A 17,976-nucleotide genomic window follows, 5' to 3' on the forward strand; every position below is an offset into this window, starting at 1 on the left:
AACCAAAGGGATTTCAAGATGGAGGGTTTGGTCCATAGCATTTAATTAGCACCCATTGGGAACAGTGTTGTAAATGCACTAACAGTCTATACTCATATTCACAAGATCCTCAGTGTGGGAAGTAAAAAATAATGGTTAAAGAAACTCGAGGTGTGTGAGATGCAGTTAGGTTACAACTGGCCACTATGCACTCAGATGGGTTCCTTTCACTCCAGTCACTTGTCCGCTGATCTTAGCACTTACCTCTGTACCAAACCGAAATTATCATGTCTAAAGGGAACCTTTTACATGACTCCTAGCTTGCTCCATTTTAAGCAAGGATCTAGGTTTTGTATAAAGGCAAGACATCCAATTTGTTATCTTTTAAGCAACTTAGCTAAGAAAGGAAGATTCAAATTATCACTGATTATGTCTCTTTTGGGTAAAGCTATTTCTTCAGTTTTCCCAACCCTTTCAAGTCAATGACATACAAGTTTCTTTAGGAGAATTAATTCTGAGCTTTTATTTAAACTGTGGGACTCTTCATGTCTGGTTTATTCTAAAAAGTAATGAGGATTCGGGCCAAGAAAGGCTTCAAAGGTGTCAACATTTGAGTCTTGTCTTACAGAGAATGAAGTCGAACTCCTCTCATTGGGAAAAAGCTGCACTGGAAATTGCTTTCATCTTGCCATTGGTCAGGGTACTGTTGACACTAATAGTGCCAAGTTTTTTTCTAGGAAAAGAATATAGTTGTTTGGCTCAATGAGAAAAATGTGTGTGTGTGTGTATTTTTTTTCTCGTTGCTAAAGGAATGATATTCATTGAAGGAAAATTTGGCTCCAGTTGAAGCTCTAACTGAAAAGCATCTGACTCTTGCAAGTTCAGTCATTAAGTAGAATTAAACAAGTCTCACTTATTCTGAGAATTTAGAAAGACTATGGGGTCTAGAGAATTATTGCATTATGTGAGTTATGAAAGATGGAATTTTGGAGGAGAGGTGAGTTATGACTTAACCCCATCTGAAGCATATAAACCACTTGTATAAAGTGTGGATGTTGTTACCACTCAAATAGTGCAAACTACAGGCCCACCTAGGAGCAGGCCAGTGGTTTCTTAACACTTGAGGGTTCAGAGCTCACAAAGAAAAGTTACTTATCTGTTTCCTCCCTGAGAATTTTAGTAATTGGATTAAGTTCCAAATGACCCTCATTGAGAAAGTAATAACGCTCTAGAAAACCTGAATTAGAATTCAAGGCCATTAAAAAAGCCAGTCTGTTAGTAACTGGAATCTATCTTGGTTGATTTTGCCCAAGGCTGGCTTTTAAAACAGATTTTGTCAAACACTTCAGGGTTTTTGATGAAGTTAATTGCAAGGTTATCTTCAATATAATCATACTATAATCTGAGGAAATAAAACAAGGTTGATAAATCATTTCTTCTCCTCTGGTAAGCATATTATATGATCACTGAAATTTGATGACAGTAGCTGGTGAATATGGAGCTTAGTCGTATATAAATTGGGAGCTATACCCATATCGTTTCTATGGTTCTGATCTCACAGAGTTCATACTGTGAATATGTGTGAGTCTCTATGGCAGTATTCTCATGGTAGTCACTTACCATCTACAATAAATAGCTTCTTATTAGATTTCTTGTTAGTCTTGGTGATTTTAAGTGTAAACTATTGCTCTTTTACAGGTTTGTAATTTTATAGTGTATCAATTGCTTTTTTATCTCCAGCTAAAGGACTTTTGACATTTTTACATTTCTTGTTATCCTATTCTTCAGAAAGTTGTTGTTATTTTAGAAAATAAATGACCTTTCCCTTATTGTGCAACTGTAGAGATTGTAGCTAATTTCCATTTGAGTTTCCGGAGACCCATTAGCAAAGTAACATTCTGGTAAAATAAAAAAAAATCAGCCTCAAAAAATCAATTCAGACCGATCATACATATGGCATGTGACTATGGCAAGGGACCTCATTTAAAATATCTGAATATGATGATAAACATCCTGAATATTATTTAGGTTTTATTTATAAAATCTTTGAAAATGTAAAATATTTTGTTCATGTATACATGTGTAGCATAGCATATATATAGCATCGCCTGGTACAGAGTGTTCTGTTTTTCATTAGTCATAATTGCTATTTAGAGCATATGTTGTAAATATCATGAAGATACTTCTGGGTCTCATTAATCAATGTTTTAAATGCTAATTTCTGCTGTCCAGTTAACTCTAAGCAAATTTACCCTTCCTCCGCTTTTGGTGGTGATTCATCTGTTGATGATGTTTCACAAAACCTTAAAAGAACAATTATGGATCTGAGTAAGTCTTGCTGCATTCTCTGCAAGTCCATTCTAGGCAGTGAATTTTCTTCCTGCTTTGCAGGCCATTGGAGAGAAAAGAGCTGCTCCAGATTCTGGCAAGAAGCCCAAGACTCCAAAGAAAAAGAAAAAGAAAGATCCCAATGAGCCACAGAAGCCAGTGTCAGCATATGCCCTATTTTTTAGAGACACACAGGCTGCAATTAAAGGTCAAAACCCCAATGCCACCTTCGGAGAGGTCTCAAAAATCGTAGCCTCTATGTGGGACAGCCTTGGAGAAGAACAAAAGCAGGTAAGGCATTCCATCACGGCCATAAAAAATTACAGAGTATTCCTTACACCTTTTCTGAGAGTATACATTCACTTAATGTGATCGCTTCTTATGCAAGCCTGTCTAAGCTATGGAATTAAAATGCACAAACATAAATCCAAACAACTCTCCAGTTCTCTCAGTTTCTCTGTCAGCTTAAGGGTACCTGTTCAGAACACATTCAGAGAAGGGTTGGAAGAAATCCAGGCAGTCTCCTGCAAGCATAGACTTTTGATGATAATCTTTTCATTTTAAATAATGTGGAATTTTTTCCCTTTGTTCAAAAAGGGCACTACAAAGAGATTAGGTCCATCCTGCTTTCCTTGCCACTGATCATCTTTCTGAACGCTTGTGCTATCCTGGTGGGTTTCCAAACTTTGAAGCCGCCTCTGCATGTCTCATTATTGTCACTAGGCATTTGAAATTTTATTCCAAGTTCATTTTAAAGCTTGGCAGTATGAGAGGTATTCAGAGATTAGCCATGCTGGTGGGAGCGACTTCCTTCGGGGCTCAGTCTCCTGTTCTCCTTCACGCAACTCCTCCACACAAATGGGTTCCTTGGGGGTCGGTCCTCCTCTTGCTCCTTGCATGAAACTCCAATTACCATTAATAGGAGTTAACTTTTACATAGCCATGGAAGAATCGACCCCTATTAGTGATAAAACAGAGTAATTGTTGCAGGAATGAAAAGTGGAAAACCCTTGATTTTTTTCTTTTCAAATCATGAATTCATTTCGTAAAGTCATTCCTATTAGCTTGTTTCATTGGGATGGTGCCACTGTAGAATTTTCCTGTTCATTTGCAGTGAGCTTATCACTGTATGGAGCAGACTGATTATTCTATCTCAGAATTGTAATTCTAAGGGACTGGGAAACTGCTACACCTAACTTTTAAACTCTGGAGAGAAAGATAATTGTACTTTGGTCAGCCGTGAGACCACTTAAGACAAGGAAGCCTAAATCATGTTTAATATAGTGGGATTTATTTATGTAATTCATTGCTCTCACTAGTGGAAATCTCCCATCTTTCACTATTTCTATTTTATTTTCTCTGAAAGAAAGCCAAGGTTGAAAGGCCTGCGTCTTTTCTCTTCTGTCTTTACACATTCCACCTGTTGTTTTTAGTCTTCTGATTTGGGATAGTTTAGAAATGTGTGCGAAGGGAAGAAGACGTTGATGGAGAAACGCATTACATTCTCTAATATGATCTAAGGCGTTTGTAGCCAAGCTTATTCTCCTTGCTTCCTTATTTACTGCCTTAGCACAAGGCCTTCAGCTATACTCTCAAGGAATCTTTGTTGCAGCCTGGAATCTTTTTCTCATCGGAGATAGTAAATATCAAAATTATGTTCCAGTGAGGGTGGCAGGGTTTTGTTTTGTTTTAATAGCTCTGTGTGTGTATTAACATTTAAAAATCAAAACCAAGGAGACCAGCTTTTTATATGTTATGTTTATGTGACCTAATTTGTGCAGCAGTTATTTTATAACTGAGAATGTATATGTTAAAGGTGGTACTAACTGTGGTCTTTTTATAGGTATATAAAAGGAAAACGGAAGCTGCCAAAAAAGAATACCTGAAGGCCCTGGCTGCATACCGGGCCAGCCTCGTTTCTAAGGTAAACCTTTGGCGGTGGGGGGTGGGGGAGGGCAGTCTTTGAAATAGTTACAATGGGGAAAGCTTCTCTCAAGCATGGAAAACATAAATGCAACTCCTCTGAGAGTTGATAAAAAGCCTCTTGAACGACTCATAAACTTATTTATTTCCTTTAGAGATTACCCAAATGATGACATGAAAAATACGAGTTAATTTAAGCTGTTGTTGAATCTAAATTGTTTCCAAAAGATTCGCTGTTTTTTATGAACGTGTATATAGATAAATTTTAAATGGATTCATTTTTTTTTTTTCTTTTTTTGGTCAGGGACTGGGCTCTGTGTTAATTTTTCTATTTAAACTGGGTATGTTTGTTAGGCATTTTTGGACATCATCTCATAAATTCGCCAATGGTTACATTATTTTAACAGGAGATATTGTATTTTTGACCAAACTGTTCTTCATCATGTAAATAAATAAACCTCATGATTATTTAAAATAAAATTATGCTCCAAGTACTAAAAAAAAGCATATGTATTATATATTATACATAGAGTATACAATGGACCCTGATGTATTATAAAATGTACCAATATCCCAAACAAATGTCACTCTAGATAATTATTACCTTGATCCAAAAGGAGCATGAGCTGTTACATTAGATTATTTTAATATTTAATTAATGTTGTCTTTTGCCTTCCTAGAATTTAGAGAGGCTTTGGGGAGGATAATTTCCAGTATAAGATCTAATATATTTCTGCCATTATATTAGGCAAATATATTAGAGGATAAAATATAATATATTTTTGCTTTTGATAAGTTTCTTCCAGCAATCAGAGATACCATTTTATTGTCATTGTTGTCTTAAGTACAACGTAGAGCTTCAAAGCCATTTTAAAGGGATTTATTCTCTTTTTTTCTCTTCTTCACCTGAGTTGTTTCTTCTTTGTATAAAGATCTGCATTGGCAGCTGCTCAGAATCAGATCAACAGAGGTCCTCCTGCCTTTGTTGACAGCTTTTGGGACACTTGCCATGTCAGTAGAAAAAGAAAACAGTCATCAGGTCAATAGCAAAAACCTTTTTCTGAGACTCTGGAAGACATACGTTGGAAGATATACTGATTTTATATTCAGATTTGCACGTTGCCAGAAAACAACTGATTATGTGGGCTACAGATATTCAGAATGGAGGTGCAGGTGGTGGTTAATCAGATGGAGTAAAGAGAGTAGAGTACAGTGTGCGTGTATTTCTTAAGTGGATCATTTATTCACTCACTTACCCAGAAGCAGGTATAGGTGACTTCTGTGCATGACAGCATGAATAATTGACCTTACATAGATTTAAGACAAGACCCAACATCTCAAAAGACATTCAGGAAATAGCAACCATGATTGGGCTCATCAAGTCTGTGACTGACTTAGAAGGGATAACTTAAAAGATATACATTGTACACTACAATCAGGTTTCAGAAAAATTTCCAAATGGAATGTAATGTTCCTAAGAAACCAATAGGAGAGAATTTTAGAAGAATGAGTCTAAAATACTGTTTTTTTAATTCACTAAATGCCATTTGAGAAGATCCTAAATTTATCTTCAGAGACCTGAGAGGCTACTAAAGTGGTCCTTCAGATATAAGTTTAGAGTCATTTCAACCTGAACCAAAAGTATAAATAGCTGCTGATATAGGGATCTCAAAGGAGGCAGCATCTAATTGTACAGGGTGATGACTAGATCACATATGAAGAATTGGTTCTATTTTGGACCCCACAATTTAAAGAGAGACGGTGACCAACTGAAGGCCCTCCAAAGAATTGTCTCCGTGACGGTGAGAACTGAAAATCAAATCATATTAGAATGATTGAAAGAATCAGGGAGGTGAGGATTTGGGGGCATATGACCTTAGTCTTCAAATATAAAGGGCCATCATATAACGAAAGCTAAGTTTGATCTCTGTACCCCGGATAGAATAACGTATCCAGGAAGTAAGGTTACAGCGAGCAAGATTTCATTCCTAACATAAGAAATAACAACAGGGTTGCATCATGTACACATTTAACTTAGGCCTCCACATGCAGAGCCTGGGACCCCTCCTTTTAGATGTGACTCTACTGTCACTTCAAATCTTCACAATAATGAAATAAATCAATAGAAGCTTACTATTGAACCACAGGGGAGTAAACCTGGCAGGCAAAGAGGAACTCTACAATCATCCACCCATATCCATTTACCATTAAGGTAGCATTTTAAAGGCACAGTGATGCAACTTGCCCAGGTGTCTACATAAAGATTTCTTTGTGGTTTTTTTCTTATTACTAGCTTGGTGATTTTTAAATATCAGAGTATATATATGAGAATTATGTACATGTTTATGAGTACAAAACTGTGTGCATCCTACTTTATGGGTGATTTAATGGTTTTCTTGAAGATGAAATGTTGAATGTTTCTGAGTTTCTTCTTATCCTAAAACTTTAGAATGTGACCCTCCACTGAGCTTTTGTTAATAAGCAGAGAGGTGTCCACCAACGGAGGGTTCTTTACAATGATGACACGTTCAAACAGAAGCCATCAGAAATGGCCTTTCCTACATTGGGTGACTTTCCAGATAAGGTCACTTTTATCAGGTTCCTTCCAATCGTAGGATTTTATAAATCTGAGTAATAAAAATCTAGACGTAAGCATTTAAAATCATTAAAGACAGTGGATGGCAACTTGATGCTTCCAAGATGCCCTTATACCCCACCAACCTTAATTTTGTGTTGAATGGGAGGAAAAAATAGTCTTTAAGATGAATAATTCCAATCACTGTTACATTAGTAAAATAATTTATTTTTGTTGAGGTAATGATGTGTTTTAACACAGAATGTAATAGGTAGTTTCTCCCCATTTTGAGCCCTAGATCTGCTGATTATCTTATAATAGGCTAGTGGGTCATGTGAGTGTTGAACATTCTCCCCTTATCTGTGATCTTCGAAAATAGTTGGTAAACTAAAACATGTCTGAACTTGTACTTCAATTTAATAACTCTGAGGAGTCCAATTATGTTTTCTTCTATTCAAGAGAGCACTGTTATAAATAATCACATAAACAGGTCTTTTTAAGTTAATTTTACTCATTTATTATTATTATTGACACATCACAATGTACATATTTATGGGATACAATGAGATATTTGGATACATGTATATAATGTTTAATGATCAAATCAAGGGTGATTAGCATATTCATCACCTCAAACGTTTGTCATTTCTTTGTGTTGGGAACATTCAAAATGATCTCTTCTAGCTGTTTGAGATTATACAATAAGTGTTGTTAATTATAGTTGCCCTACAGTGCTACTGAACACTAGAATTTATTCCTCTTATCTAGCTGCAGTTTTGTATCCATTAACCAACCTCTCTTTATTCCCCTTTCCCCACTCCCCTGCTGAACCTCTGGTAACTACTTTTCTACTCTCTACTTTGATGAAACACAGGGCTTTGAAGTTTTCTAGCAGTGGTAGTCTTCTGGTGGTAGTAGTAGTTGTTAATTCATAAAAATAGCTAACATTTTCTAAGTGCTTACTATAGGTCTGACACTGTTCTACATGCTTAAGACACAAGTTGATTTAATTCTCAGTACCTCTACACAGGTAAATACCATATAACCCCATTTTGTGTGTGAGAAAACTGAGGAACAGATGGGTGAATTAACTTGCCCATCTGATGAAGTTGTTAGGCAGTAGAGCTGGATTTGAACTCAGGCAGTCTGCACTCTTATCTTTCTACACATGCTACTCAGTGGTGAGGTTCATACAGACTGAAATGCTGCAGAATTGTTGCTCTTAAATATCAGTTATCTTTTGCAACCATAGTGCAGTCCCCTAAAGATAAGCATTTATCTCAGAATGCCAGTTAGCTGGCTGGTTCTTCAGATCTAGCCTAAGCTGGGCAGGGTCAGCTAGCCCTGCTCTTCTATCTGCAGTTAGCTTGCAGGTTGGAGGGGGCTGCACTTATTTGGATATATGGCAGTTGGCTGGCTCTTGAGTGGGGTAACTGAGCCACAGGTTTGTCCTCATTCACATGGCAGTGGCAGGGTGTGGAAGGGGAGAAAGTGGAAGGGTACAAGGTCTCTAGAGGTCTCAGCTTGAAACTGGGACAGTTTCACTTTCATCACTTTCATTTGGCCAAAGCAAAGTCACAAGACCAGCCCAGACTCAAGGAGTAGGGAATTTGGCTCCACCTATGGGAGGAGCTAAAAAGTCACATGACAAAGCATGATATGGGGAGCATGGATAAATGAATAATGGTGGCCGCTTTCTAAATCAATTTATGATACTTAAATAAACTTAAATATTTTAAATATTGTGTATCGTGTATTGTAACATTCTGGAATTTTCTCCCTCCAAATGCAAAATATTTTAAATACTTTCATATTATAACGTTCTGGAATTTTCTCCCCCCAAATGCAGGCTGCTGCTGAATCAGCAGAAGCCCAAACCATTCGATCTGTCCAGCAGACCCTGGCGTCGACCAATCTGACATCCTCCCTCCTTCTCAACACTCCACTGTCTCAACATGGAACAGTATCCGCATCACCTCAGACTCTCCAGCAATCGCTCCCTAGGTCAATTGCTCCCAAACCTCTAACCATGAGACTCCCCATGAACCAGATTGTCACATCGGTCACCATTGCAGCCAACATGCCCTCGAACATTGGGGCTCCACTGATCAGCTCCATGGGAACGACCATGGTTGGCTCAGCCTCCTCCACCCAAGTGAGCCCTTCCGTGCAAACCCAACAGCATCAGATGCAGTTGCAGCAGCAGCAGCAACAGCAGCAGCAGCAGCAGCAGCAGCAACAACAACAGATGCAGCAGATGCAGCAGCAGCAACTCCAGCAGCACCAAATGCATCAGCAAATCCAGCAGCAGATGCAGCAGCAGCATTTTCAGCACCACATGCAGCAGCACCTGCAGCAGCAGCAGCATCTCCAGCAGCAGCTCAACCAACAGCAGCTGCAGCAGCAGCTGCAGCAGCATCTTCAGCTGCAGCAGCTGCAACACATGCAGCACCAGTCGCAGCCTTCTCCTCGGCAGCACTCCCCCGTCGCCTCTCAGATAACATCCCCCCTCCCTGCCATCGGAAGCCCCCAGCCAGCCTCCCAGCAGCACCAGTCACAAATACAGTCTCAGACACAGACTCAAGTATTATCGCAGGTCAGTATTTTCTGAAGAAGCACGTGGCAGATGGATTTGTTGATACCAAGGAGAGTGGCATAGGAGGGTAAAGCATATGTGGCTGAACCTTGTAAGGTGGTGTTGGTTATGCAGAAATGTGTGACAGATCAAACGGTCCTCTCAAGTGTCTATTAGATAGGCAATAAGAACTACAGTGTAGCGGGGTAACATCTTTTAGTTGACTATAAATCACTTTGTTTTTAAACAAGAAAAGCTGTGCTCTTTTATGTGATGCCTTTTTTATTTATTCAGGCTATACCTACAATATGTGAATCAAACCGTTTAATGAATCCTGGGACATACTGATGACTATAAACTGGCCTCTCTGAGTCATAGAAAATGGCCTTATTCCTCCAGAAGTGAGTGAATCACACTTCCAGGCTATTTGAACTTCTGAAGCCCTAAAAATAAAAAGCACAGTGGTAACTACCTGAAGTATGAAGATCCAGTTTCATACAAACATTTGTATGACGTGAATTGTTGATGGCATTTTTTTTGTCATGAAAAAGATAATGTAAAACACAGACTTTTGCCAAAGCTCTTATTTTTTTTCCTAAATCTCTCCAGAAAAAAAAAAAAAAAAATGCAAGTGATTAGATTCAATTATTAACTCATTTCCACTTTTTATCCATGACTTCTCCAAATCAAGCCACTGTATATGTTGTAACAATATCTATGACCACTGTTAGCCCATAATATTCATTCCAATTAGAAGAAAAGAAATGTGAATATTATATTCCGTGTTTTGAGTGACAAGTTTCAAAAAATAAAAACACTGTATTTTTAAAAGGGAAATGCACTTAAATGAAGACAGTTATTACAAAAGTTAAGATTTAAAAAGAAAAAAGCAAGAGTTTTTATTATGATGTGATACCGGTAGAATATTTAAAAGGCACACCACATCTGGAATAATCAATGTAAATATTTTCTTTCAAAGTTGTAAGTTTTCATATCATGTGTTGTAAAGTTTTCTTAAACGAGGCTTTAACGTAAACACTGGTGACATAAACCATTCATTGCTACGTTGCTTATTGTGTTTTTATGCTGTTTTATACTTTTTTATGAGTTACGATAGCAGCAATTAAGTTGTTTGTATTTTGCTTAACTAAAACAAAAATGCTTTTATCTTGCTATAGAATAAACACATTTCAGTAAAAACTGTGGACTGTATTTTGATGCAACAACAAGGAAACTGTTCACTTTTCAAATAAAATGATATGTCAAATTTCACTTTTGGTTCCTTGACTACATTTAAGATGGGAAATATGCCATATGCCAAGTTTTATTTCAGCCTGGGCATCATCTTCCATTTCCAACTGGAAATTCGATATTCATGGCTAAGAATTTGGATTGCACAACCCCAAATCAGGGCCCTTTAAAAAAATAAACAACCCCTGGGGAATATTTTTGTAATTGTATTTTTGTTAAGATGCAAGTGTAAGGTAAGCATAGAGAAAAAAGCATTCGTTTGATATTGGAGGCTAGAAGTAGCTGTCATTGTGCTATTAAAATGGATGGTGAATACTAATTCTTAAGCCAAAATAATTATTTCAGTGCCCATTTCTTCCCCCTTTTCTTGCTCTGTAGTGGCTCCTCTTTGAGAGCAGTATGACCACTATCCCCAGTTGTCTTGCATGATTAATTACAGCATCTGTCCTGTCAGAAGCTATAATGAAGAGGTCTTGATAAAAATTGCAAATTACCACTGGCAACAGTCTTAAACTGCTTATGATAAAACGAAAATTAAAAACAGCAAGTGTCAACCCTGACCAGAATCCTAATCTGGAAAACATGAGGGTATGCGTGGTGCTGTCCATAGCTACTGTGTGCAAGACTTTCAAAAATAATGGAATATGGATTCCTCCAAGTTGTTGTATTTCAAAGAATATTTACTGTATGTTGTGGGTTATGAATAATGAATTCAGCTTTCAATATTTCATAATCCTCTCATACTCTGTATTATGTACAAATATTGAACAGCAAGAGATTCTAATTATAAATTTATAGATTTCTTGCTGTAGAAAAATTTATGTCTATATTGAAGCTTTTCATAAGATGTATTAGTTGACAGGTATCAGTGTTCAAACAGTCTTAGAATGATACCTAATCACATCTACAAGGGGGTGATTGTATTCCACAAAGAAATGATCTGCTTGCATCAGACCTATCCGAAGCAGAGCTGATGGTAAAAGATTTTCTGTGAATTGAAACTAACGTTACATAACAATAAGAACCATTTTATATTCTGTTGTGAAACCTTTAGACAAATGTCTTCAAAATTAATTGCTAAACTACATGTGACAGTAATTGTGTATTAGTTCTGTAATTGTCATTTTGAAAACCCATGAAGTATTGCTTGGAAAAAAATGTCACTACTGATAAGACTTAATTGCGAGTGAAGTCTGTTTTCAACTGTTTGCAGTTAGAAGCAGGTGTTGTAACATCTATTAAATGATTTTATAAATCTTAGGTTTTATCACATTTGATTAAATGCTGCTAAACCACTGACGGTTGATTCCAGGAAAAAAAAAAAAGTATAATCCCTACAGTTTAAAAAATTAATCACCAGGCAAAACTATATATTTAAATGTCGGAAGGCTTGAATCATGAAAGGAATTCTCCAATTTTGTTACCAAATTATTTTTCTCAGGATTCATGAAAGCATATTATGAATTAACTTGTATTTCAATTTACACATGTGATTGGTTTCTATTCCTGAGATTGAAGTAAGTACTTGGTTTAGTTTTTTTTGTTCCAGGTCAGAAATAAATCAGGGTAATGAAAAATAGGCATGAGAAATGTGGTATCTGATTAGTGTGACGCCAGAATGGCCTGAGTGCCTCCCCTCTTAAGTGGCCTACAGACATTAACGAGTCTCTCCCCCCGCCCCCACCTCCATCACACACACACCTTGTCTGTCCCCCTGCTGTGTGGACATTATTTTATTACTCTGGCTAAACATGTTCTTTTTTGCATTAACCTGTACTGCCACTGGCCATATGATGAAAGAACGTAAGGAGTTTTCATTTTGAGCTGATACCAGGTCATTAGTCCCCGACTCAAAGAACAAAAGCTTAAATGCCTTCATGCCGCTTAATTTCTGCAATATCTTACCACCTGACGGAGGTCTGAAGGCTTTCTAGACAGATGGATTAATATCTCAGGTTTAAGTAGGAGTCCTCCTCCCTGTCCTTTCAGCGGGTTTTAGACATCTGAATGGTTTCTTTCCCATTTCTCACTTCATGGAGCATTTTTCAGCACTGGACTTCAATCTAACCTTAACTCCCTCCCCCAACCCCCTTTGTTTGGCTTTTGTTTTGTAACAGCTGTTATTATCGTTTTTTGGTCAGCTGTGATTGCTGGAGGCAAAATAGGACCAGATGGTGTTTTGCTATGCATGAATGGAGAGTGAGAGGGGTTGGGATTGAATAGGCCAAGTTTGAATGGTGTCTATGCACCACCTGCCTGCCTTAGCCGTGGCGTTCACATCACAGTAGCATGATCCGCCTCGGACCTACAAGATGCGCATGGGAAAGTGGAGAGCTGCAGTGGATTTTCCCCATATTTATTGATCTTCCATGCACTAACAGAATAATGCAGTGTACAGTCAATTTGAGTTAATTGGATATGACACAGCATGGACATGTAATCTATCACTCTAGAATTCTGGTTTGCTTTAAGGATCCCACCGCTCCCCAACACACGCACGCACGCACGCACGCACACCCTTAGTAATCGCAAAAATTAGTGGGCTAAGTAGGCACAAGTTTTAAAAAAATATGCGTCTAAGACAGTAGACTTAGGAGTCTGAAGTTGAGGTTTTGGGAAGGGGAGGACATTTAAAAATGTTATTTGTATCAGTTAATGTGAGATAAAACCTGTAATTCTGATATGAGTCAAAAGCTCTTATATTTGTAGGTTATCCACCAAATATTGTGCATTTATAAGAAATATGCCTTATTAAGGAAATCACACATAGACACAACCAGACTTGAATTCTCTTGGAAAATATTCTTCACTATATAAATTTTTCTCAATTTTAAATATTCACGCAAATATAGTTAGCTTTACTGACTATTCACACTAACCTCAAGGATAAACACTTTCCCTGAATTTTAAAGCTGGTGGATGGGTTTAGTCAGCATAGATTGTGATCCTACAGGTGTGTGTGTTGTGTGTGTCAGTGTGTGTCACTGAGGAAAAGCTTAACCATCCAGGAGACATGGAGTCAGATATGCAGACAGACAGCTCCATTTGCCTAAGGCCCTAATTACTTAAATTTACTTTTGCTGCATGCAAAACACTGTGATAGCTCCCAAAGGAGATGCAAAAATAAACAGGGCCTTCTGTTTACTCTATGTATGTTTGAAATTTTCCATAATAAACATTTAAAAAAATAAAATGATAAAAGAACAAGGCCATCCTTAACTTTAGGAGCTTTCATTTTTTATTGGGGTGGAGAAAATACCCACCAAACCATGATGTGTGCCAAAAGAGACATAAAACACATGTGTATGTGTGTGTGTTTTATCTGCAAAAATTAAAATTCGTTTAGAAAGGGGAGAGATTGTAATTGGTTAGGGGCATTAGGGAAAGCTGCATGAAATTATAGGCACTTAAAATGTGCCTTGAAGGTTGCATAGGGTTTCAATAGGCTGAGATGGAAGTCGTATCCTGGTACGTATCTAGGTAGATAGAAGTAGGAGACATCTCCAGCCCAGGGAAAGCAGAGAAAAGCCATTCAGGTTGAAAGTACAGGCACCTCAAAACAGCAGTAGAGAATCTAGCAAAAGTGGACACACAATGCTTTTGTGGAGGTGAGCAGGAGAATACTGGAAGGGAAGTCTGGGATCAAATTTGTAGGTCTGCTTGGGAGTGTGCTTAACTCAAAAAGCACTAAAGTTATGAGTAAGGAAGGTATGATCAGAGTTGACTGAATGCATGATGGGCTTTGTCTAATTTTTTAGAAGGGACAATTCAGTTGGCACTAAAAGCTGAAAGAAAAATGGAACAAGATCCCCACTTGAAAATGTATCTCAGTATTTAATTATTCACATGCATAAATAAAGCCGTCACTTTGTGCTCTCTCTCATACCACTCCCACCTTCCTGGTGCAGGGACACACCATCGACAAAGCCAAATCAAGCTTCTTTTTTTTTTTTTTTTTTTTTTTTTTTATGGCAACTGTAGAATAAGCCTTATCCTTACATTAGTATCAAGAGAAAGATCATTTTCTGTGTTTCTGCTGTGTAAAAAGTACCTCTTGGTGCTTGAACTCCAACGTGATGAATGATGAAAAGGAGCCCTTGCTTTGTTGCTGAGTAAAACCTCAGGCAGCACTGGGAGGGATGTTGGTTATGGTCTCAATTTAATTTCAAAGAAGAATCTTCACACATAGAAAACGTGAATGTGGATGTACACTTCTTAGCAAAGGAATAATGCTCTTTTGTAAAACATCTCATTATCCCTGGCATTTGTATAGCACTCTGTACTTTTCAAAGCAATTTTCTGTGGATTACTTCATTCGGTTCCCTCTCTATATAGGACAGGAGTTAACCTCATGTAACAAATTAGGAAACTGAGGCACAGAAGGAGTTGTAGCATGTTCCAATAGCTCTTTGCTGATAAGAGGCACAGACAGAATTGGAATGGAAATTTTCTCACTCTAGGTCTCCTGTTACTTCATTTGCCTTCAACTATTTGTATATGTATGACATATATATTTGTATATAGGATGTGAAAATATACATGTTTGTGCATGTAGCTAGAGAGATGACAGAAATCCATCACAATACTAAAAGTCCATGTTTTCCTCATGGCTAGGCAGTAAACCAGAGCAAGTGCCACCTAGCCTGTGTTCTCAATGGGGCATAATGCCACATGGCAATTTTTTTGATGTGAACACTTTCCAGTCTGATTATTTCCCCTATCAAGGTCTCTCTTTCTGTCATTATTTTGTATTCAGGCAAACAGCTTTGACTTGTGGTATTCAAGTGTTAGGGCTGGAGGTGCCACAAAAGTGTCAACTCATAATATTATTCTATGTGTTTAAAAAAAAAAAAGCAGCAGCAAGTTTTAAGGAAGATAGAGATGGGTGAGCATCAGATAGGTGTCCATTGTTATGCATTATTTAGGTAATCCAGTGAATTGCTCCAATATTGAACATGGGAAATCAAAGACAGAATAGGGAATGTGTCTTCCCAGGGATTACGTAGTAAAACCCTGCATACTGCCTCATAAGTTACCACTCCATTTCTATGACCACAAGCTCTTTGCTAAGTGGGGTGTCTTCTACCACAGGCTGCCACTCGTCAAAGGAGATATGTCCTGTGTCCATAAGATTTTATTATTGTCTTAATTTTAAATGAACAGAGCACTGAAACTACCTTGCAAATGGTCACTTGCTGAGACTGAGTAGAAGTGGATGATAGTTCTAAACATATTCATCCAGAACACCAGGCACAAGCATTCCGGTATTTGGAGCTTTTGTTTGTAAGGTATTTGAGTGACTTAACCAGAGTCAATACAGTAATGGTTATTTTGAGATCCAGGTCTTGGGTTTATTCTCAGATTTTTGGCCTACTTTTTCTTTCCAGTCAATTTGCCTCGTGTCCAAGGATATGTTGTTACCAAGAAAGATGCTTTTGATAACATTCCTTGTCATATGTCATTGCTGTCATTCCCTCTGACATGCACAGAGAGCCTTAATCTTCAGTTTGTCACAATGAGCGAAAATGATGCCATGTTCTAAACCTGCCTTAATTGGTAATTTGAAAATTTGATACAAGATCTTAGTCCAAATCATTCAAGCCTGCTGTTCCAGCCCTCACCCTTTCTGCCCATTCTTAATCTTCTCCTCTGTAATTGGTATTGAGTATGTGGAATCCCAGGGGACAAATAATAGCATCTGAGGAAATTACCTACATACAGTTTGATCTCTTGTGTGTTTTTTGGATGCCAAATGAAGACATCGTCTTTGGATCTTTGGACAGTTACCTGGAAGGACTGGTATCATTTTGTTCATAATAAAACATTTTTATAAATTGTGTCCAAATATTGGCACACCTATCTTGGAACTTTTTAATGATGTTCAGAATATTTTGGCCAGTGAATATGAGGATAGCCATAGTTCTTTCCAACATAGAGCCTAATTCCATGGGAGAAATTCAGTCTTCTTTGCATGCGGCAAAGAAAATCATAATTGCTTATGCTATTTGGAGGTAGAAATTCCTTATTGAAAAAAAAAAAGATGAAGAAGTATGTTTTCTCATAGCTGAAATCCTAAAATCTTAGTTAGCAAGGAGATTAGGACTTATCCCATGGAAAAGTTTCAAGATTTAAAAATGCTAAAATTTGACAATGATATTTGCTTCTAGATCACCAAAAGCACAGAAATGTGCTGATTGGGCTTAATCAACTGCTAGACAAAAGCAACCGTTCAAAGCAGAATGACTTTTGATAATGGGCACAAATGATCTTCATTCAATTGAGTTTAATTCCTGTGAAGAAATTTCTGTTTATTCATAGGTTGTATCTGAAGTTTATTGCTAAAGAACAACTTATTTGTCTGTGGGGGAAAAAATAGGCACCTTGTTCAATTTTTCTAGCAAAGCCATGCTCTTTAAATAGGTTAGATAGTTGTCAATAGAGGTTTAAGTTCTTGACCCCAAAATTGTTTAAAGATCAGAGTGATCTTTATGTTGCTGTTCTAACCTTTGACATAGTGAGGGGTGTCTTTATGGGGAAAGCTTCATTTGGGGATTTCTGGAGGAGCAGCCTGGAACCCAAAGACCTCGTGCCAGCACTTCACAAGAGGAAATTTAGAAAGCACCACTGTTGGCCAACTTCAGGTGCTTAAATCTCCACCACAAATATAGGAAATGTGCAGAACTCTGCAGAGCGAACTCAGCACACTCATTGCTAAACAAAATTCTGCAGAGGTGTGTCAGCATTCTGGGCATGTGGACCGTGATTCCTGCAACGAGCCTGAGCTATACGGAAAACTAGGCTTTAAGTCAAACAGCACAGCCTGAGAACATCATTGGATTCATGTGGTTTGTGGGGACCCAGGCAATAGTCATGAAACTGCTTGGCCCCAGAACTAATAAGCTACATTTGGTAAGCCTGTGTTCTTACAACAACTAAGAGTTTTATGTTGGATACAGATGGTGTTTATATAGAGTATGGGAGCTCAGCGTGAGTAGTCGTCATAAAACAGACTGGGGCTTGGTATAATTATTCACAATTACTATTGTATAATTGAATGCCATAACTATTATATAAAATATATTTTAAGAAGTAGACTCTGCTCATAGTTCCACAATAGTTCTTAACAATAAGAGACATATGCTGTAAGCATCGTAATGTATTTTATGGTGTTTACAAACTTATACAAGGTTTGATGAAGTTTTAGGTATAAAAGTCTGTATTTTTTCCTTGCATCCTTAGGGGAACCAGTTGTCTTTACTCACCTGTAGTAGCAACTCCCTTTTTAGTCACCTGTGGGACTTCTGGAGCCAACTGCATTGGGCCACCCATATGAACAGATGGAGAT

The 17,976-nt window shown here is 37.7% G+C and overlaps 1 protein-coding gene across 2 annotated transcripts in view; it reads left to right on the forward strand.

Moving 5' to 3' along the window:
- Positions 1-9,416, forward strand: part of TOX3 (TOX high mobility group box family member 3) — a 101,795-nt gene extending 92,379 nt beyond the window's left edge. For both annotated transcript variants that reach the window (XM_063112924.1, XM_063112925.1), the window contains exons 5-7: positions 2,371-2,598; positions 4,151-4,231; positions 8,655-9,416. In XM_063112924.1, coding sequence (XP_062968994.1) covers positions 2,371-2,598; positions 4,151-4,231; positions 8,655-9,416 — 1,071 coding nt within the window. The remainder of the gene's footprint in view (positions 1-2,370; positions 2,599-4,150; positions 4,232-8,654) is intronic.
- The last annotated feature ends 8,560 nt before the right edge of the window (positions 9,417-17,976 follow it).

The sequence above is a fragment of the Cynocephalus volans genome, chromosome 10 (assembly GCF_027409185.1).
Source record: "Cynocephalus volans isolate mCynVol1 chromosome 10, mCynVol1.pri, whole genome shotgun sequence".
Taxonomy (NCBI): Eukaryota; Metazoa; Chordata; class Mammalia; order Dermoptera; family Cynocephalidae; genus Cynocephalus; species Cynocephalus volans.